Here is a 24,223-nt window from a genome sequence, read left to right as displayed (position 1 = left end):
TCTCCAGACTGTTTGTCAAATGTATTAAAGTATAAACATCATAACCATGTCACAACAGCATTTATAATGTATATTATCATCAATACGTTAGTTTTTTTGTTTTGTTTTTTTTATCGACTTTTTCTCCCCATTTTCTATTTTTCTCCCATCCCAATTTCGTATTATCCAATTCTACCCTCCCCTGTCTCGAACGTTGCTAGACCATGCCTCCCACTGGTCGGCTGCAATGTGGACCAAGCCTTGCATCACGTGTCCCCTCCGGTACACGAGGAGGCAGCCGTCGCATCTTTTCATGTGTACAGCGCGATCTCTCAGCGGCGAGGAGTAACGCGTGGGAGGCTCACGCTGCCCCCGTTGCTTCCTGATTCTGTTGTACAGGCGCACCAACCGACCTGTAGGAGTCGCTGTCCACAACGTCCGATCCCCACCCACCGGCTTTCCCACCCCCTAATACTGCCAATTGTATTAGTATGAACGACCAGCCAAGCCGGAAGCAACGCCGAGAGCTGGGCTCAAACCCAGCATCTCCTGCGTTAGTGGCGAGCACCTTGCCCACTGCGCCACTTAGCCGCCCTATCAATACGTTAGTTTACCAATAGGTTAAAGTGTTATTAGATAGATTTTCATTCTCGATTTGGTCTTGTTTAGTTTGCGAAAGTCGCCATTTTTGGAAAATTTTAATGTCAGGAATTGTAGTTTTTTGGTGGCCATTTTGTAGAGGACACCGACAGCTTTAGATCTGCGTTGGAATTTTTCAGAACGACACTTCCCAAAAGCCTCTATGGGGTTTCAAGCTTCATACTTCTGTATGCATTTTTTTAATAACTTATTATTCGGGATAATAAACCACAAAACGTAACGCTATTGACATATATTGAAGCACAGTTAGTTTATCTTCCTTATTTTTAGCCTGTAGCAACAATTAGATTTGAAAATAGTTTCAAAATGGTGCCACCCTGATAAAAATAAAAAAGCTACTGTACATTACAGTAGATTTCATTATCTGTTCTTAGGCACGCCTGGTGATACTAAATCCAAATTGAACTCGGGCATAATATATAATAAAGATAATATATGTATATATATAAATAAATGTGCGAATTGGCTATAATAAGGTAATTTATAAGCCTGCTATTCTATATTCTATAATAATATTTCAAATTGCATTGGTCCGGATGGGAGAATTCAGTATTGTATCTACAGAACCTTCTGTTTAATCATCTTCCCTTTATTCATTTCCTTAGATCTTTTGTACACGTGATCTCAAGAAGGTACTGAACGAGATCAGTGGCAGTTTTTCATGTCTGGTCATTATTAGCATGGTGTTATTCACTGTCAAAGATGCAAAGAAAAATCATAATTCATATTCTCCTTTTTGTTTCATCACAATTTAAGCAAGCCTAGTAATAGACACAATATTTCTGACACTGAGAATACATTCACTGAGGTCCATAGATGTCCCTAGATACCAAGAATATGCAAATGGTCCTTGTAGAAGTGGAGCAATATTCCATTTACTTAGGTATGTATTTTAGGCGGATTTTCAGAAAATAGGGCTCCGGGCTTAAGAGGGTATTAAAAAGTATTTAATTTCATTTGCATATTAGGTATTACATCTTTGGGGGGCAGCCTGGCTGTCGGGAGATGAAATAATATTAAATATATGAAATGTTTTTTTATTTAAATAGTTTTTTGCAGGGTTACCGGGAGCTTGGTGCGTCTGGTGAGAGCTTGTATGGTTTTTTTGTTGCTAGTATGATCGTGAAATTGGTATTAAAACGTAATTCAATTGTTGAAACCTGCAGCCCTAACTGCTCCCGACGAGCAGGTTGGCACCTTGCATGGTCACCTCTGCCATCGGTGTGTGAGTGAACGGGTGAATGCGAGGCATAAGTTGTAAAGCGCTTTGGATAAAAGGGATATATAAATGCAGACCAGACCATACTCATTCACAGATCAAAGTGGCTTTTGTCTTTTGTTTTATTTTGCATTTGAATGACCAGTGATTTTTCTTCCTGATAGTTTGAGTACTTCAAGCAACAGGATCTGCCATGTCGGTTGTTTTTTGTACTAATGTTTTTATTTATTTACCTATTTTTCTGTACGCTCTCCCTCAGTACCCCATGGATAAGAACAAGGGTCTAAAGGTGCCGGTGGAGATCAGGGTCAACATGTGGCTGGGCCTCTCGACACACGAGAAGAAGTTCAACACCTTCTCTGAAGGAACCTTCAGCGTCTTTGCCGAATTGGTATGTTGCCGTTTAGAGATAATGACCACAACAAGAATGGCGTTTTTATTCATTTAATTTCATAAAGATCAGCACAACCAAAGTGTTTGTGACGTTCAACAGATACTGTATGTTTTAATCATTGGTTAAGTTTGCTCTTCACTAGTAAAAGCTGCTTTTTCCTTTGACACCTGGAATGCCCTCCAACTGACTCTGAAGGTTCTTCCTTCTTTTGCTGCATATAAAAGTATGATCTTCGACCACTGTGTCGACTTGTAACTGTCTTAACTGATTTAGTTTAGTTTATTCTTGTTTATTGTGCCTATATGTATGACATTGTTGATAAACAATTGGTATCACTATCTTCAGCACTGAAGATGCACGGGCGGCTGGGTGGTGTAGAGGTCTAAGCACTCGCCTACCACCGCAGAGACCCGGGGTTCAATTCCCGGCAGCGGTACCTCCAACTTGGTCAGTCGTCCCTACTAACACAATTGTCAGTGTTCACGGGTGGGAACCCGATGGGATATGAGTCCTGGTCGTTGCAACAGCGACTCCTACTGGTCGGTCTGGGCGCCTGTTCAGCACAGAGGATCTGGGGGATGGATAGCGTGAACCTCTGTACATGTTATGCTCTCCCAGTGAAACTCCTTCTTGTCGGGTGAAAATAAGTGGCTGGCGACTCCACATGTATCAGAGGAGGCATGTGGTAGTCTACACCCTCCTAAAATACTTAGATTTTGACCCTTTCCTTATCAACCGTATTGTGTAAACATCTAAAATACTGGGTTGATATGTCTGTTATATCTATCTGCCAATTTCATGATCCGTCTATTTTATGTGCATCAGTGGTATCAAACCGTAAAACAAAGAAGCCTATTAATAAACAAAGAGGCCTACTAATATCCTAATGTGAAAAACTATGTGATTTAATGTTCTATGCCTTACTTTGACTTTGTCTATTTTATGCTTCATTTTATGTCTGCACTTTTTGCATTGCTCTTGATCTGCCAATTTTGTACAATTTTGTAATTTTGTAAAGCACTTTGAGCTGCAATTCTTGTATGAAAGGTGCTATACAAATACATATTATTATTATTATTATTATTATTATAGGTGTTTAGTCCTCCTGACAACCAGATGCACAGGTCACGTGGAGGTCAGGGTGTTTACAACACAGCAGCTAAAACAGTCGCGTGTCTTCATGTCCTGTGTGTTGCAGTATGAGAACCAGGCGCAGGTGTTTGGCAAGTGGGGGACCACAGGGCTGGTGGGACGCCACAAGTTCTCCGACGTGACCGGCAAGCTGAAGCTGAAACAGCAGTACTTTATGCCCCCTAGAGGATGGGAGTGGGAAGACGAGTGGTTCATCGACCCAGAGAGAGGGTGGGTGTTATTATAACATGTATGCACGGCATCAAAACCTCATTCTGCAACAAATGCTGTTCAGATCAAGAAGATTATTTTATTGTCAATGTACACAAATTTGTCTTTTCGCCTATCCCTCCAAGTAACACATACACACAGTCCTCATATGCCAGGCTCCTAGTCACATATAGACACAGTCCTCATATCTCTCCTAGTTACACATACACACAGTCCTCATATCTCTCCTAGTCACACATACACACAGTCCTCATATGCCAGGCTCCTAGTCACATATAGACACAGTCCTCATATCTCTCCTAGTTACATATACACACAGTCCTCATATGCCAGGCTCCTAGTCACATATACACACAGTCCTCATATCTCTCCTAGTTACACATAGACACAGTCCTCATATCCCTCCTAGTCACATATACACACAGTCCTCATATGCCAGGCTCCTAGTCACATATACACACAGTCCTCATATGCCAGGCTCCTAGTCACATATACACACAGTCCTCATATGCCAGGCTCCTAGTCACATATACACACAGTCCTCATATCTCTCCTAGTTACACATAGACACAGTCCTCATATCCCTCCTAGTTACATATACACACAGTCCTCATATCTCTCCTAGTTACACATAGACACAGTCCTCATATCCCTCCTAGTTACATATACACACAGTCCTCATATCCCTCCTAGTTACACATAGACACAGTCCTCATATCCCTCCTAGTTACACACACACAGTCCTCATATCTCTCCTAGTTACACATACACACAGTCCTCATATCTCTCCTAGTTACACATAGACACAGTCCGCACATCCATCCTAGTTACACATAAACACAGTCCTCATATCCCTCCTAGTTACACATACACACAGTCCTCATATCTCTCCTAGTTACACATACACACAGTCCTCATATCCCTCCTAGTTACACACAGTCCTCATATCCCTCCTAGTTACACAGTCCTCATATCCCTCCTAGTTACAGTCCTCATATCCCTCCTAGTTAGTCATCATATCCCTCCTAGTTACACAGTCCTCATATCCCTCCTAGTTACAATTGGACACAGTCCTCATATCCCTCCTAGTTACAATTGGACACAGTCCTCATATCCATCCTAGTTACAGGCCTAATATGCATTTCATCAGAGAGGTCAGAGCGCAGGTTTGCCCGCAGTGCAGCGCCCCTGGAGCAGTTTTGGGGTTCAGTGCCTTGCTCAAGGGTACTTAGGCAGGATGGTGGGCACTGTAGATGTAATACCAGCCACCCTTCAGTCACCAGCTCACTCTTGATAATAAACACTGTGTTAGGACTATCTGGTAGTGGTGGTGGTGATCAGCGATGCAGTCGTGCACACACGCGGTTACACGCCGTTGTAGTAGATCACTGAGGCAGAAGTGCACACAAAAAGGCGTTCACAATTGTCACTGTACTCGTCGCGCCGTGCGGCAAGTACCCGGCCGGCACTTATCACCTAGACTTTGCATAATAATAGGATACCGATAGCATAACAACGAGAAGAGCCAAACCAAAATACAAGCCATGTACCAATTGGTGGGGGGTTGCTTGATCTGTGGTCCCGACTGGAAGGATGAGACATTAAGTTGTGCTTCAGTCTCTGAAGGAAACTGTCCTTCTGTAAACTAACTCGAAGTTACATTGTTAATTTAGTTTGTATTTACTTTTCTAGTTTAAGTTAATTCAATTAAAGAAATTGTAACTATTACATTTAAAACATTTATGGGCAGTTCCCATATTACGACTGCACCACTGGTGGTGATATAATAAACACTGTTAGGACTATCTGGTAGTAGTAGTGGTGGTGGTGATATCGGCTGAATGTGATCCCTCTCTTCTGACCACAAATCTGACTATTTCTGAACACAAACAGAGGAAGTGGGCCAGGCCCGCCCGGGCTGCTCTCCCCCGCCTCGCTCGCTGCAGTGCCAGGCCCGCCCGGGCTGCTCTCCCCCGCCTCGCTCGCTGCAGTGCCAGGCCTCCTGCTCTTTGCATTCCTCTCATACCGTCGGCCATCATTTATAATGAGTTTGAAGAAGATTAGATAGCGCCATTCTTGGAGCAGTACTAATGCAACTCTTCCCGTTTCTTTTACTGCATTATTGAAGTCTTAAGATTTGGAACCCATTCTTTGGTTTTTGAGTTTTCTTTCCTATTGTTTTCAGTTGTGTTTGCTTTAGGTGACGTCCGATTCTTTGCTGGCTTAAAATGGGCTTGCTGGGGCAGATGCAGAACATGCTTAACACATTGTGCGCCAACAATGAGTAGACTCGTTATTGCCCGCCAATCGTTGTGCGCCAACAGCGAGTAACCCCATTTTTGGGATCGATATTTCATTTTTTCGCCATGGCATTCATAATTCATCCAGCCTCCCTCCGGGACGCAGCTGGAACCTGTCTGATATTGCAACGCCTCAATACCGCCTGGTGGATTTCGGGCGAGTTACACTCCACTTACACTTGTAACGTGGGTCTAGATACACACTCGAGTGTATTGGATCACTTTCGAAACACAATCAATATGATTTCGGCGTTTATTGCGTCATACAAATGGAAAATGGATCTAGCAGATCGACATAGAATAATTGGAATTTCTTTCCTCCAGACTCATCGGCGAACGGTAAGAGGAATCTAACGTTATTTTCAGCTGGATTCTTTATTTATTTCACTGCAATCCATCTGATCAACGTATCAACCCATACTAAAAAAAGCTGTTACTGACGATCAAGGAATTATAAACGACCCCCCCCCCCCTTTCCTTCACGCATGATGAAGGTATATATATATATACATTTGAACATTTGAATTTTTTAATATAGCGTGTATAGGAACAAAACGCCAATTGATAATGTATCATAATGTGTCGGGGCCTATAACTCTCGTTTTAGGAATTAGTGCTATACACTCCAAAAACATACTTATATTCACAAGGGTACTAACACGACAATGTATGAATGGAAAAATATAACGTTCCACATTCGGAACGATAGATACCCGATGTTGAATGGGCCATAGTAATGTTGATATTACGGAAACAGCACGGCACAGGACAAGAAGGCCCTACAGAGAGTGGTGCGCTCAGCCGAGCGTACCACGGGTATTGCACTACCTCCCCTGCAGGTTCTATACAACAAGAGGTGCAAATCCAGAGCCTGCAGAATAATGAAAGACCCCCACCACCCCAATAACAGCCTGTTTCAGCTGCTGAGGTCAGGCAGACGCCTGCGAACCCCAGCTACTAGGACAGAGAGGCTTAGGCTTAGCTTCTTCCCCCAGGCCATCAGAGTCCTGAACAATGAACATTGAGTACCACAGAACACTGAACTATCCACACATAAGCACACATGAGCACACACACGACACGCACGCTGTGCACGCTCACACACTAGCAGCCACTTTAACACTTCAACATGAGCGGGCACACACTCATGCGCACACACTCACACTTATTGCCAAAAGGAAAAGCCACTTTAAATCAGTATTAGCAACAGTAACAGTGTATTGCACTACCAAAGCTACCTAGCATGTCCTATATGCTCTGTAAATAACTATGTACAGATACTGATTTTGATGTCACACCATGTTACCTGTTACCTGTTATTGCACAATTTTTTTTGTATTGGATTCTATTTGATTTGATTTGATTTTATTAGGGATCCCCATTAGCTGGTGCGATAGCAACCAGCTAGTCTTCCTGGGGTCCACACACAAAAAAACACACAAACAATCACTATTGCAAAAAACAAAATTATTAAAAGTCAGTACACACAATGCATAATGAACCTACTGTAACAATTAATATAGCTAAAATTACATTAGTGTAAAACAAAAACAAAAAAATACTTTACAGTGTTAAAAACAATTTAAAAACAATTTAAGATTCTTTTTAAAAGTGAATCTACTGTAAATGCAGCAGAGGTTCCGAGGCAGGCCATTCCACAGAGTTAATGCTCTAAAAATAAAAGATCTCCCCAGAGCGCTGGTTCTAGGACCTGGCCATTCAAGCTGCCCACTACTGGAACCTCTAGTGTAATGCTCGTGCACAGTATTACTAAAAACAATCTTATGTATAAAAACAGGAGTATGTATATGTTGTACCCACTGTATTGCACATCGTTGCGGGCAAGACCACCCGCATTTCATTGTATACTCGTATGCCGTGACAAATAAAACTCTTGACTTGACTTGATATAGCTATAATATTTAAAAAGTTATAGCCCTGCAAAGAAGGTGAGCCACTCCATAGGCTTACAGCGCTGGCAGAGAGGGCACAAAGATGGGCACAATGCCTGGCAGACAATGTGTTAAACACACACACACACACACACAAACACCCCCCTTAATGACATCTCTGTGTTGCAGTCTATTGACTGAGGCAGATGCAGGACACACCGAATTCATGGACGAGGTGTTCCAGAATGCAACTCGCTTCCCTGGAGGGGAGTGGAAAGATGCCTCTGAGCCGTACACTGATGTGGTGAGAGACACAGGCTGCTACATGGCCACACATTACACTTCTCTCTGGGAGGACAGCGGTGATGTCATGACCGCCACAGCAGGGGTCAGTACAGCGGTGATGTCATGACCGCCACAGCAGGGGTCAGTACAGCAGTGATGTCATGACCGCCACAGCAGGGGTCAGTACAGCAGTGATGTCATGACCGTCACAGCAGGGGTCAGTACAGCGGTGATGTCATGACCGCCACAGCAGGGGTCAGTACAGCAGTGATGTCATGACCGCCACAGCAGGGGTCAGTACAGCGGTGAGGTCATGACCACAGCAGGGGTCAGTACAGCGGTGAGGTCATGACCACAGCAGGGGTCAGTACAGCGGTGAGATCATGACCACAGCAGGGGTCAGTACAGTGTTGATGTAATAACTGTCACAGCAGGGGTCAGTCAGTACAGTGTTGATGTAATAACTGTCACAGCAGGGGTCAGTCAGTACAGTGTTGATGTAATAACTGTCACAGCAGGGGTCAGTCAGTACAGTGTTGATGTAATAACCGTCACAGCAGGGGTCAGTCAGTACAGTGTTGATGTAATAACCGTCACAGCAGGGGTCAGTCAGTACAGTGTTGATGTAATAACTGTCACAGCAGGGGTTAGTATAGCGTTCATGTAAAAACGCAGTGTGGAGATGAGTCTGAAATTCTGAATGTGAAACTACTTACCCACTGACCCCTGATATAAGAATCTGCTGCAGCTGACCAAGCTGTTGTCTGTGTCCAGAACGGAGAGAAGAGCAGGAATCCTGGGGAGTTTGACTGTCCTCCAGGGTGGAGCTGGGAGGACGAGTGGACCGTGGATGACAACCGAGCCGTGGATGATCAAGGTATGGGCATCCATATATTATATCAACACCTTTCTGAAATGCTGGGGGCTTTAATCAATTTTTATCGATTTTGTTCTGTAACTTCATGCCCCGTGTTGAAAATATTACAGTCTTCCTTTTGGCACTTGTTTACAGTTGCTACTTAAATATATATATTTTTATTTAAGCTTTATTTAACCAGGCATGTCAATTAAGAACAAATTTGTATTTACAATGGCGACCTGGTGAGAGGACAAAACAAATAATAAAATAGAAAAGAGACAGACGATGCATACATCACAGAGGTAAGGGAAATCATTAAAACACACATCAAACAAACAACCAAATAAAATGACAAGATATAATAATAATAATAATAATAATAATAATAATAATAATAATAATAATAATAATACATTCGATTTATAATTCACTCTATATCTGGAAACCAAGTCTCAGAGTGCTACAGAGTAAAAAAAAAACAGATATAAAAAAAAACATTAGGCAATTAAACAAACAAGACGAAGCATAAAAAAGGGATAAAGCACACAAGGCATGAATAAAAAGGTTAAAACTAAGGGAAGGCTTTCGTGAAGAGGTATGTTTTAAGTTCTCTTTGAAAAGAATCAGTGGTCTGTAATACATGAAGCAGAACAGACTCATTCCAGTTAGGTGACAGTTGCAGGTGTGTGTAAACAACTCTGCGATAGTCCTTTAAAAGTAGCGAGGACATGTAGCTGAACGGGACGTGTAGCTGAACGGGACGTGTAGCTGAACGGGACGCGTGAATATTAAAGGCAACCAACTTGTGTTCAGCTTTTCTCTGATTGGCTACGACCCCCCGCCCCCTTTTGCCGCGAACGCGGCAGCCGTCCCTGCAAGCGGCAGAGGTCCCAAATGAAATGAATGGCGCGCGGAGCATAATGTATAATGTTCGCGTTTGTAATGTCATAACATCAGTGGAGGCTGCTGACTGATTAACACTTTGATTGCCTAAGGCTAAATTCATGATATACCATAGGTTGCCAGCTCTATTTGTCTATGGAGAAGTTCCCCTTCTTTGCAGGGATATAACTTTTTAAATTCTATTGCTAAATTGCCATTATTAGGGCCCATTCAATGTCCTATATGTATTGTTCAGGGTGTATGAACGTTAAACTTTTTCATTCACATATTCATACTAAAATATGATCTAAAGTATAAGTATGTTTTCATCTCTTTCTGCAGCTTTCTCCAGAACGTGATTTATAGCCCCAAATGCATTATATTGATGATCAAATACAGTTTGATAGCAATCGGCGCGATATAAAAAAATCCAACTGGACGGACTTCTGGAAGTTACTACACGTCATCTGATGTTGACCGGATGGGCGAGGGGGCGTTTATAATTCCGTGGGCAGCGTTATACCATTCATCTAATGTGGGTCAAATGTTCATCAGATCAGTTAGTATAGAAGACATTGAAAAATAACGCTGAATCTTACCGTATCTTCCTCGTGCCGTTGGGCGATGAGCGTGGAGTATACATTTTCCTATTATGGGATGTTGGAATACCCGGTCCATTTCCAGGTTGTATAATGGTATATACGTCCAAATCATGTTGTTTATCGAGTTATTGGCAACGGATCGCTATGTATTGTGACGAGCTAGAGTGCCGGGACATATACAGAGTGCCCGGAAGTAATATGGGTGAATAGCACATCGTCCAAGTAACTTCCTGTTTGGCGATTGCGCCGATCGGCCACCAGATGGCGCTCTTGAACCGCTAGAGGGTTCAGTGGGGCTTTTTGGTGGGTCTCAGGCCAGCGGATGGGAAATATGAATCCGATCACAGATTTTTTAAATATTGATATCAAAGACGAGTTACGGCGTCTTCGGCAACTTGAGCATGGCGGGGAAGGACGCCTAAACACGTCTTCCGGCAGTTAAAGTGTTAACTACAGTATAATGTTATTTCGCGGAGCATAATGTATAATGTTATTTCGCGTTTGTAACATCATAACCATCAGGCTGCTCAACGAACAATGAACACTACACAACAACAACCATCAAACGCACATAGCACACACATCCACACGCACACACTCACTTTAAACAAACACACTGTAGCACCCACTCCCCACACTTTATAGCACACACTCACTTTAAACAAACACACTGTAGCACCCACTCCCCACACTTTATATTTATTGATGAAGGATTGCACTACAACTCGTACACCTTACTGTAAATGGTACCTAAATTGTACCTCATCCCATTTCTGCTTTGCACTATATAGTATTGTACATTAGTACACTGCATAGTATTGTAATGTATATTATATGGTAACTCAGTTACGTCTATTCTGCATCGAACATTGTACATATGTCTATACTGAACACTGTGACCTCATTTTCTACTTCTAATTTACATGCTATACTATGTTATTTGATACTATCTTGTCTAGCACAGTCTCTGGAGCGTAACAGTAAGAAGCATTTTGTATGAAAGTATTCTGTACTTCTGTATGACAACTATTAAAGAAACTTGAAACTTGAGGCTGCTGACTGATTAACTACAGTATAATGTTATTTCGCGGAGCATAATGTATAATGTTATTTCGCGTTTGTAACATCATAACATCAGTGGAGGCTGCTGACTGATTAACTACAGTATAATGTTATTTCGCGGAGCATAATGTATAATGTTATTTCGCGTTTGTAACATCATAACATCAGTGGAGGCTGCTGACTGATTAACTACAGTATAATGTTATTTCGCGGAGCATAATGTATAATGTTATTTCGCGTTTGTAACATCATAAACCAACTACCAGATTCACTCGTCACTGTACATCAGTGGAGGCTGCTTAGACACATAGCCATAATTTAAGATATAGTTTATGCATTCGCAAATATGAGAGCTCTGTCATTGAAGTGGGTGGTGGCACCCTGATGTAAACAATTCTACAACGGAAGACGGCCGCTGCCTCTGCCGCGCGGTCAGGTGGCCGTGTGGCCAATCAGAGAAACGCTGAACGAAAGGCTGAACACAAGTTGGTTGCCTTTAATATTCACCGGAACGGGACGTGTAGCTGAACTGGTCGTGTACTGTAGCTGAACGGGTCGTGTAGCTGAACGGGTCGTGTAGCTGAACGGGACGTGTAGCTGAACTGGTCGTGTAGCTGAACGGGTGAAGGATGGAGAAACTGTTGTCTTCCGGCCTGTTTGCCTCCAGGCTTATCTTGTTTATTTAGACCTGCAATATGGGAGTGAAATACATGAGATTGAGCAATGAGGATTTGTTTACGGTTTGCATATTTTCAACCCCCCGGACCTGTTGGATTTGCTGTATGTGCTCGATCCATTTCCAAGTGGTGTGTGTGAAGCGTATCATGTGTTTTCAGTGCAGCCTATAACCTGTTAAAAACATGAATGGTGCTGTAGGTGGTATTTTCTTTGTTAAAACAAGTGGTCTACATGTTAAAATAATAGCTCTACACTCCGACAGCCAGCACTGATATAGAGTGTTTGGTCAGTAACATGGGTCTCTCAGTCCCTCCGTTCTGCAGTAAACGAAAAATAAATGTTCTGGTATCCCTTCCCACTATAAATATAATGTTCTGGTATCCCTTCCCACTATATCCAATCAGGAGAGAGAACTCCACTCTGACAAAAATGAGAATAAAAAAAAAATATATGTGCTTGGAACAAGTAAAACTATCTGCCAGCAAATATGGCTTGGCAAGTTTTTGTGAAATAAGTAAAAATATGTAGGGTTCTCTCTGCTGATTGGATAAAGTGGGAACGGGATACCAGGAAATGTATTCCCTGTTTACTGCAGAGCAGAGGGACTGGGAGACCCATGTTACTGACCAAACACTCTATATCGGTGATGGCTGTCGGAATGTAAAGCTATTTAACACTTATTTTTAACAAACATACTTACAGCACCTTAACTGTTAATGTTAAGGCGGGCACGGTGGCGTAGTGGTAACACTGTCGCCTCACAGCAAGAAGGTCCAGGGTTCGATTCCCGCTTGGGGACCAGGTTTCCGCGATGCCAGGTACCCAGGTGGGTGATCTCCCAGGCCTTTCTGTGTGGAGTTTGCATGTTCTCCCCGTGCTCGCAAGGGTCCCCCCCCCTCCCTGATAAGAGAAACCCAATGGAAAAACATGCACAACAACAGATCGCTAACGCTGTCACGTCCGTGACGAAGACGGGCAGGAGCACTTGGATGGTCCCCGGGCGTGGCTCACGCCGCAGCCCTCGTCTGCTCCCGGCGGCCCTTGGGGGGAAGGACGCAGAGTAGTATCGCATCGGCGATCCTAAAGAGACAATGCATGCGTGTGTTCCGGTGTGTGTGCTAAACTAACCGCTGTGTGCCACTAAAACATTGAGTGTCGTTGCATGCCGAATAAAGACCTCTGCAACAGGTCCTGCATTATTATTATTATTATTATTATTATTATTATTATTATTATTATTATTATTATTATTATTATTATTATTATTATTAATGTTAAAAACTGGTGTGTGTCTAACCTCTGCTCCCAGGGTGGGAGTACGGGGTGACTATCCCCCCAAACGACAAGCCTCGGTCATGGGTGTCTGCTGAGAAGGTCTACCATGTCCACCGCAGGAGAAGGCTGGTCAGGCCACGCAGGAGAGCTGCCCTCCCTTCTGGAGCTGCTATGGAGGTCGGTATATATATTACAGGCCACAGGGCATTGGCTGTCTATCATTCACAGCAAGGGCGTAGGTTTGGTTTCAACATGGGGGGGGGGGGGGGAAACACTTAATTTCCTGCATTCTGGTGTACTTTTCAGCACCAATCTATGGTGGAAATGTCTTTATTTACGTATATGGGCTAGCTAGAAGCCACTGATTGAATGTGTGTGAGAGGTTGAGATGGTATGGTACAGCAAGAGTACAGCAACTTGCAATGGGCCTGGTCTACAAGATACACTACACGACTAAGGTACCCATGTACATGTCAAAATACTTCCCAAAGGTCAGTGAATACCATGACCACAACACCAGAGGGAGCTCCACAAATCATGTTAAACCCAGATTTGGCTCAAACAAGGGACTAAACACGTTTCGCAATGATCCCACATCAATGTGGAACGCCCTACCCAAAGCTGTAAAGGAATGTGAATCACTACCCACTTTCAAAACCACTCTCAAAGAGCACCTACGGGAGACTGCAATTCGAAACTGGCCCCTGTAAATGTACAGTAGATGTCCTAACTCCATAATACACGCACGAGACAAGCTAAAAGCAATTGGTTTTGATAGTCTATCAGTGAGCTGGATGCAATCCTACCTTGAGGGGAGGGAACAGATGGTGGAGGTAAACGGTACCCTATCCCCCCCCCCCCTCACAGTGAGCTGTGGTGTTCCACAAGGAAGCATACTAGGACCGCTACTGTTCCTAATTTATGCAAATGACATGTCGTCAGCTTGTGACTGCAACTTGTTCCTGTTTGCGGACGACTCAGCCCTGCTGGTCTCTGACAAGAACAAGTTACAGGTTGAAAAAACCCTCAGCTCGGAACTAGGCAGAATCTGCATATGGCTCGCTGATAACAAACTATCATTACACATGGGCAAAACAGAGTCCATTCTCTTCGGTTCAAATAACAAACTCAGCAAGACCGACGGCTTCTCAGTTACAGTGGGTGACAATATTGTCACAAGGAAAGATGAAATTACCTACCTGGGTTCCATCCTAGAGGCTAATCTCTCCTGTGACAAAATGGCATCCAATGTAATAAAAAAAGTCAACCAACGAACTCGATTCTTGTACCGGATCTCCTCTCTGGTAAACAAGAATACCCTGAAGACTCTGGCAGGAGCACTCATTCAGGGGTACTACGACTATGCTTGCACCTCATGGTACCAAAGCACCTCAAAGGCGCTAAAAACAAAATTACAAACATCTCAAAACAAACTGGTCAGGCTACTGCTTGACCTTACTCCTAGAACCCACCTCACCCCTGCCCACTTTGACAACCTAGGATGGCTTAGAGTAGACGACAGAGTACAGCAACTTGCAATGGGCCTGGTCTACAAGATACACTACACGACCAAGGTACCCATGTACATGTCAAAATACTTCCCAAAGGTCAGTGAATACCACGATCACAACACCAGAGGGAGTTCCACAAATCATGTTAAACCCAGATTCGGCTCAAATAAGGGACTAAACACGTTTCGCAATTATGCCACATCAATGTGGAACGCCCTACCCAAAGCTGTAAAGGAATGTGGATCACTACCCACTTTCAAAACCTCTCTCAAGGGACACCTACGGGAGACTGCAATTCAACACTGGCCCCTGTAAATATCCTAACCCAACCCCCTCCAATGTACAGTAATTTACCTAGTATGGTTTTGTCAATAGTCCAATGTACAATTTTGTTTGTTTGTACAGTGTCTCTCCCCCCCCCCCCCCTCAATGTACAGTTTTGCTTGTATATACAGTGTGCCCCCCCCCCCCCCCCCAACCACCTCCAATGTAGATTACCCAGTATGGTTGTAAATATCCCAGTGTACCCAACCCCCCCCACCCAACCTCCTCCAATGTACAGTTTCTACGTCAAATGTATATACTCCCTTTTCCTGACTCCTTCTGTATCACAAACAGTACTGTATTTGCAAATCTGGTATGTCATAAATGTATAGATGTAGCAGTACTGACTATCTGTATGTCATGTATGTCATATATGTCCTGATGAATTGAAAATGGGGGACCCTGATGTAAACAAGACGAAAGTCTTTCTCTGGTCTGCATCCCCTTAACAATTGTGTGTATTGAGCTGTACTGTATTGTACCCATTCTGCAATCTGTTAATAAAGTTTTCAATCAATCAATCAAACCCTCTTCTTTGGACCAAGTAAGGTTTCGTCGATATTCCAATGTACAGTTTTGCTTGTACAGTGGTACAGTTTCCCCCATCCCGCCTACCCCCCCCCCCCCCCACCCCACCACCTCCAATGTACAGTCCCCCCCCCACCCCCCCCACCCAAACTCCTCCAATGTACAGTTTCTACGTCAAATGTATATACTCTCTTTTTTAGACCCTTTTTGTATCACAAACGGTACTGTATTTGTAAATCTGGCATGTCATAAATGTATAGATGTAGCAGTACTGTCTATCTGTATGTCGTGTATGTCATATATGTTATGATGAATTGAAAATGGGGGACCCTGATGTAAACAAGACGAAAGTCTTTCTCTGGTCTGCATCCCCTTAACAATTGTGTGTATTGAGCTGTACTGTATTGTACCCATTCTGCAATCTGTTAATAAAGTTTTCAATCAATGGTCCTGTAGGGGCGTCTGAAATAGTTGGTTAATATATAGTTACAGGTAAGAAGGATATATAATAAATGTTTTGACCCCATTATTTCTTACCTCTTTTGGGGGGGGTTGTCTTTCATATTAGCTATATTTTTTGAGGGGGGCAATTCTCCCTCTTCTGAATATTGAGGGGTCCCTAAAGCTACGCCTATGATTTACAACATATTTGAGTTTTGTGTAATGTCATGATTGCTGGATAGGGAAGATGCATTTCTGTGTAAACTACTACTGTGTGAGTACTGTGTACTCATGTCTTGTGATAATGTGGTGTGATCTGTCTCTGAATTATATATTTTATAAGAATACTTGGTGAACTAAGAAAAGGGACAAGTGCCTGGCGATCATTCATTCATTATCTTTCTCTCGGCTGTGAATTTTAACCTGGCAGTGAATTCTCATGGGATGCTGTTTTGTATGTTTTGGTCACAGAGGCGGGACCAAGGGGACCCTGAAGGCTGGGAGTTCTCCTCTCTGATTGGGTGGAAGTTCCACAGGAAGGAGCGCTCATCGGACACATTCCGGCGGCGGCGCTGGAGGAGGAAGATGGCTCCAGAGGACCGGCTCGGAGCCTCGGCCATCTTCAAGCTGGAGGGCGGGCTGGTGGGTAGTTGGCTTAATTCATGACTTATACAATGGGGGAAATAAGTATTGAACACATCAACATTTTGTTCAGTAAATGTATTTCCAATCAGCGTATTCAAGCGAAATTTGCACCAGACGTTTGTATTAACTCAAGAAATCCAGACAAGAAATCTAAACATTAAAGTCCATATGTAAATAAAGTTATGTGTAATAAAGTGGAATGAAACAGGGAAAAAGTATTGGACACACTAAGAAAAAGCAGTAGACCACAGCAAGGAAAGGCAAGGAACTAGCTGAAAACCAAAACTAATTAGGAGGCAACTCTACCTCCTATCTGTGCTAATAATGTCAACTGGGTTATAATATATTGATGGGCTATAAAATGTTTTTTTTGTTACCAAGGTGCCACACAAGAAACATCAAATGATGGGTAAAAGCAAAGAGCTCTCAAGACCTTCACAAACGGATGGTTGCAAATCATGAAAATAGAATTGGCTAAAGACTTATTTCACAATTCAGAATCTTCCAGTAAGCACCATTGGGGGCATTATCCATAAGTGGAAGCAACATCACTCCATCATCAACCGGCCATGCACAGGTGCTCCTCGCAACATTTCTGATCAGGGAGTCAGAAGGATACTTAGAAGAGTAGCCAGAGAGCCATGGACCACTAGGAAAGAGCTCCAGAAAGACTTGGAGGCAGCAGGTACAACTGTGACAGAAAGGACCATAGGCAATGCACTCCACCGCCATGGACTCTGTGCGCACTCAGCCTGCAAGACTCCACTACTTTTTTTGAAGCTTGTTTAAAGTTTGCCTAACAACATTTGGACAAGCCAGTGAATTACTGGGAGCATGTACTCTGGTCAGATGAGACCAAAATGTTACTTTCTGGCTGTCGCACAACACACCATGTTTGGAGGAGAAATGGCAGTGCACATTACCCGAATAACACTTCCAACAGTGAAGTTTGGAGGTGGAAGTATCATGGTGTGGGGCTGCTTCTCCTCTCCTGGTACTGGCAGACTTCATATCATTGAAGGAACAATGAATGGAGCCATGTACAGAGAGATTCTTGAGATGAACCTGCTGCCATCCACCAGGATGCTGAGCATGACACGTGGGTGGACCTTCCACCATGACAACAATCCAAAGCATACAGCAAAGGAAACTTGCAGTTGATTTCAGAGAAAGAAAATCAACTTGTTGGAATGGCCCAGTCAATCACCTGACTTAAACCCAATTGAACATTTGTGGAAGCATCTGAAGATCCAGATTCACAAGAGGCCCCGCCGCAATCTTCAAGATTTAAAGACAATCTCTGTAGAGGAATGGGCCAAAATCACACCTGAATACTGCGGTTGATTAGTTACATCATACAGAAAGCATCCTTGGAGCTGTCATTACAAACAAAGGCTTCTCCACTAAGTATTGAATTAATTTCAGTTGGTGTGTTCAATACTTTTTGTCATTCCACTTTATTACACACAACTTTATTTATGTATGGACTTTAATGTTTAGATTTTGTCTGGATTCCCTGAGTTAATACCAAAGTCTGGTGAAAATTTCACTTGAATGGCCACATTGGAAATATATTTACGGGACAAAATGCTGATGTGTTCAATACTTATTTTCCCCATTGTATAAGATATATATTATGTTATATTAACAATCACGATTGCTATTCATGGTTTCCTTTCATAGCAAGGAGGAGTAACTTTCTTGCCAATGATTGATTGATTGATTGATTGAAAAGTTTATTAACAGATTGCAGAATGGGTACAGTACAGTACAGCTCAATACATACAATTGTTAAGGGGATGCAGACCAGAGAAAGACTTTCGTCTTGTTTACATCAGGGTCCCCCATTTTCAATTCATCATAACATATATGACATACATGACATACAGATAGACAGTACTGCTACATCTATACATTTATGACATATCAGATTTGCAAATACAGTACTGTTTGTGATACAAAAGTGTCCAGAAAAGGAGTGTATATACATTTGGCATAGAAACTGTACATTGGAGGAGATTGGTTGGGTGGGGTGGGGTTGGGTGGGTTGGGTGAGGGCTGTACATTGGAGGTGGGGGGGGGGGGGTTGGGAAGGGGACACGCACACATTTTACACTGTACATTGGAATATTGACAAAGCCTTACTTGGTCATTTACTGTACAACTAGGTTAGGACATTTGTAGGGGCCAGTTTCGAATTGCAGTCTCACGTAACCAAAGATTCTAAAATATACAAACCTCATTTGCAAGATCAAGTAATCAAGTAACCTACTTTTGAATAATAATAGAAAAGAAACGCATGTTATATATTGAAAGCATCTATGCAGGTCTGATTTAGTAAAACGGTCATATGTGATTGTTGTGTTGTTGTTGTGATTGATATGTGATTGTTGTGTTGTTGTGGATTCAGATTCGGACAACTTTATTGATCCCGCGTGGGGCAATTCATATTTGCAGCTTCACCAACAAGCAACAAAGACAAACAAACAACAAAACATCTCAACGACAGCACGGCAAATAAAAAGAGAAACACTCCATGTGATGCACAATCCAGCAGTAAAAGTAAAAACAGACAACCAAGTGCAAAAGGCTACTTAAAATGACTACCGTCTGTGTTTAAAAGTCTGATAGCCGAGGGGACAAAAGATTGACGTGATTGATGTGGTTGTTTTGTTGTTGTGTTGTTGTGATTGATATGTGATTATTGTGTTGTTGTGATTGATACGTGATTGTTGTGTTGTGATTGTTGTGGTGTTTTTTTTATTTATGTGGTTGTTGTGGTGTTGTTGTTATTGATATGCGATTGTTGTTGTGATTGATATGTGATTGTTGTGGTGTTTTGTTTCCTCCACAGGGCGTTGATACAGAGGAGGGGGAGAAAAGCAAGATGGATGCAACTAAGCTCTTTGGTGCCAACACACCCACTGTGTCCTGCTCTTTTGACAGTGAGTCACGCATTAATAATAATAAACTTTATTTGTATAGCACCTTTTGTTTAACACATTGACACCTGTGCAAACATGCACATACATGCATACACGTGCATGTAAACGCATCCACCTCAATACAGGAAACTGGAGCCAGACGTGTGACACACCTTTGGAATGTTTGATCTACTACAGATATCTTTTAATGTCTTGTGTTGTTTCTCTCCAGAATCCTACATCTACCATGTCCGCGTCTATGTCTATCAGGCCAGGAACCTGGCGTCCATGGACAAAGACAGCTTCTCTGGTAAACTCCTGGTCAAACATATTCAGATATTTAAACTATCAAAGACAGCTTCTCTGGTAAACTCCTGGTCAAACATATTCAGATATTTAAACTATCAAAGACAGTGTCCCTGGAATAATATCATTAAAATGAGATCAATACCTTATCACATATTTGCAAACGTTTCCTCCTGAATGGACGTCTCTACCCTTAAACTCCTACCCTCTGTCACAGATCCGTATGCCCACGTGTCCTTCCTGCACGTCAGCAAGACGACGGAGAAGCTGCAGGCCACGCTGAACCCAACCTGGGACCAGACCCTGATCTTCAACGATGTGGAGATCTACGGGGACCCCCAGAACCTGGCTCTCTGCCCCCCCGACGTGGTGCTGGAGTTCTACGACCACGACCAAGTGGTAGGTAGTGGGGGGATATATATATATATATATATATATATATATATATATATATATATATATATATATATATATATATATACAGTATCTATCCGTCATCTCTGGGAATGTGATTTGGCGTGGTTATTATTTGAAGTGCTCAGAGCTTTTGGAGCATTGTTTTCAAAGCTTTATGAAGTCCCTTGAAAGACTCTGCTATGGCACCACCTGGTGGATTTGTGTAGGAAATGCAGAGGATTCCTGTGAAAGACGGAAATATCTCCAATAACATTCATTATCTCAAACACCTTTCTTGAGCTGAGGGTGTTGGAACACAAACTTAACCATCCCTCAAACTAACTATTAGTAAATATTCCAGTTTGGATGACACACCACTAACCACCTCGGCCAGTCCTTCATACCAACAGTGGGCAGGGACCGCTGCCAGCAGCCGGAGAACTAACAGGAAATGTCTGATCACTGCAATCTGTTAATGAAAGTTTTCAATCAATCAATACTGCACCTGTGTATACTTTTCTTATTTGTAGTATATATTTAGATTCTAGTGTTTATTGTAACCATATTTATTGTAATGTATAATATAACTGATCTAGTATATTGTAGAAATCAAAACAATACAATGGTAAATTATGTCCATAGCACCCACTACATACGTCCCCCCAGAATTCATCATAACAAAAGAAGTCAATGAACAGGAGGGCGGAGAACTCTGCCATAACGGCTCCGCCTGACCCCTGTAGAGGCCGGCGCCTCTGTAGGGAAAACCCTACGGCCACTCGGGCACTGGATAGGTGGCGAGGGGGTCTTGTGGGCCTTACTCGGAAAACGGGGCAAGGTAGGGGGTCGTCCCCGCCGTGGGGTCTGGGCCAGTCCAACAGGTTTGCCCATGTCCACATGAACCGGTTTAAGGCGGTCTATGGAAATGTGTTCCAGCTTCCCGCCCATGTCCACGACAAAGTACTTGTCTCCAGCCTCCTGGACACGGAACGGGCCGTCGTATGGAGGTTGCAAGGGGTCCCGATGGGCATCGTGACGGATGAAAACATATTCCGCTGACTGCAGACTTGTAGGGACGTGCGACCGGGGGAGGCCGTGCTGTGAGGTGGGGACCGGTGTGAATACCTTAGCCTTCTCCAGAAGTGCTGTCCGCTGCTGGGCTGCAGACCAGGGGGCAGTAATGTTAGGGATGAAATCCCCTGGTACCCGCAGAGGCTGACCGTAAACCAGCTCGGCCGAGGAGGTCTGAAGGTCTTCCTTGGGGGCCATCCTGAGACCAAGCATGACCCACGGGAGCCGGTCGACCCAGCCGCTGTCAGTAAGGCTGGCCCGAAGTGCTGCTTTCATTGAGCGGTGAAAGCGCTCGCATAACCCATTGGCCTGCGGGTGGTATGATGTAGTCCGGTGTAGATTCATGCCCAGGCTCTTGGCGACCGTGTTCCAGAGCTCGGACGTGAACTGTGGGCCCCGGTCTGAAGAGAGGTCGGCTGGAGTGCCAAACCGGGCGACCCAGGTTCCAATAAAGGCCCTGGCCACCTCGGTGGACGTCGTGACTGACAGTGGAACTGCCTCTGGCCAACGGGTAGTCCTGTCTACCATAGTAAAGAGGTAACTGAAGCCGTGTGAGGGGGGCAGGGGGCCCACTAGGTCAACGTTCACGTGGTCGAACCTCCTTTCAGGTACAGGGAAGTGCTGCAGGGGGGCCTTGGTGTGACGGTACACTTTAGCGCGCTGGCACTCCAAACGGGAGTCAGCCCAGTCTCTCACATCTTTCCTAAGCCCAGGCCAGACAAACTTGGCGGACACTAGTCTCTGCGTAGGTTTCTTTCCCGGGTGGGAGAGGCCGTGGACAGCGTCATAAACACGCCGCCTCCATCCTGTGGGAACGATGGGGCGGGGCTGTCCCATAGAGACATCACACAGGAGTGTGGTGCCAGCGCTGTCAAAAACCACATCCTCTAACCGCAGGCTTGAGGTGGCTGACCTGAAATCTTGCACTTCAGGGTCGCTAGCCTGGTCCGCCGCCATGCCGGTGTAATCCAGCCCCAAGTGGATGGCGCCCGCTACAGCCCGGGAGAGGCAGTCTGCGACAAGGTTTGCTTTACCCGCCACATGTTGAATGTCAGTAGTGAACTCTGAGACATATGAGAGCTGTCGCTGTTGACGGGCGGACCATGGCTCAGACACCTTGGCCATGGCGAACGTCAGCGGCTTGTGATCCACGAAGGCCGTGAACTGGCGGGCCTCCAGCAGGAAACGAAAATGGCGGATGGCAAGGTAGAGGCCGAGGAGCTCCCGATCGAAGGTGCTATACCTCCGCTCGCTGGGGCTTAACTGGCGGCTGAAAAAAGCGAGCGGCTGCCAAGCCCCGCCTACCCACTGTTCAAACACTGCGCCCACGGCAAAATCTGAGGCGTCGGTGGTGATGGAGATCGGGGCCTTAAAGGAAGGATGTGCCAGCATGGTGGCGTTGGCTAGGGCAGCCTTGGCATCCAGAAAAGCTTTGTCTCTCTCTGCAGACCAGTCGACAGCATGTTTTGGCGCTTTAGCCCTAAGGGCCTCATACAAAGGCTGCATAATCCGAGCCGCCTGGGGAATAAAGCGGTGATAAAAGTTGATCATTCCGAGAAACTCCTGCAGTGACCTAACCGTGGGCCGCCGGGGAAAATTCATCACAGCTTCCACCTACATGGGAAGAGGGACCGCTCCCTCTTTAGTGACTCTGTGCCCCAGGAAGTCAATGGTCGACTGCCCAAACTGGCATTTGGCCGGGTTGATTATCAGTCCATGCTCATTCAGCCGCTCAAAAAGCATCCGGAGGGTTCTTGAGAAGGCTCACCACTCTGCTGGCTGTCGAACTTCCCAGGGCTGACACCACATAATAATATCTTGTGGTATCCGTGGTAATCTCATGCAGCTCGAACTGTGCCTCCGTTTGCGCAAACCATGCCGAGGCTGACGACTCCCAGAACTCAGGTAATTTCAGCGAAACTGCGTTCGTAGACATGTTGCCGCGGAAGCGTCTTCAAAACTTATAACGGGGTCACCAATGTAGAAATCGTCGGAAAGGAGAAACGCACAATTTCTATCTTGCGACAACACAAAGCCATGTGTTGTTTATTATATTTTTAGCACAAGTGACAGCTGTCAGATCTATGCCGTGCTAGCCTCTGACCGCTCGTAGTAACCAAACATTTTATCAATGACATGATCCCACCAGCGTGTCTTCTCTAAGCCCAACCCCAAAACCAACCTCCTTAAAGTGACAGTGCCCCATCAATACATCAAAACAATACAATGGTGAATTATGTCCATAGCACCCACTACAATATGATAGCATACAGACCCTCATCTGCACCTTTGATTACACTGCCTACAGGCTCATATGCGTATATTCGGAGTTCATGATATTGTTTACCTGGTCTGATCTCTTGTTGCTCCGAGCAGGGGAAGGATGAGCTGCTGGGCCGGAGTGTCTGCAGGCCGGTGGTGAAGCTGAACTCCAGCATGGACCAGGCGCCCAAGCTGCTGTGGCACCCCATCATGCAGAAGGGTCGGAGGGCAGGGGAGGCGCTGGTGGCAGCAGAGGTCATCCTGAAAGACAAGGTGAGGTGTTCAGTTCTCCAAATGACGAAAAAGAGCCACGTGGGGCATGTCTGCAATCTTAGCGACTTGATTATTAGAAGCATCCTAGGTCTC

General features: G+C 44.3%; 1 protein-coding gene across 1 annotated transcript in view; it reads left to right on the top strand.

The window, feature by feature from the left end:
• Window positions 1–24,223, top strand: part of myof (myoferlin) — a 116,225-nt gene that overhangs the window by 47,261 nt on the left and 44,741 nt on the right. Inside the window, 10 exon segments of the mRNA XM_084323490.1 lie at window positions 2,118–2,249; window positions 3,451–3,614; window positions 7,996–8,110; window positions 8,866–8,968; window positions 13,484–13,626; window positions 16,725–16,895; window positions 19,753–19,843; window positions 20,055–20,132; window positions 20,346–20,527; window positions 23,972–24,130. Of these exon segments, the coding sequence (XP_084179616.1) occupies window positions 2,118–2,249; window positions 3,451–3,614; window positions 7,996–8,110; window positions 8,866–8,968; window positions 13,484–13,626; window positions 16,725–16,895; window positions 19,753–19,843; window positions 20,055–20,132; window positions 20,346–20,527; window positions 23,972–24,130 (1,338 nt within the window).

Source organism: Notolepis coatsorum (genome assembly GCF_963971535.1).
Source record: "Notolepis coatsorum genome assembly, chromosome: 10".
NCBI lineage: Eukaryota > Metazoa > Chordata > Actinopteri > Aulopiformes > Paralepididae > Notolepis > Notolepis coatsorum.
This window is presented reverse-complemented; position numbering and strand designations above follow the sequence as displayed.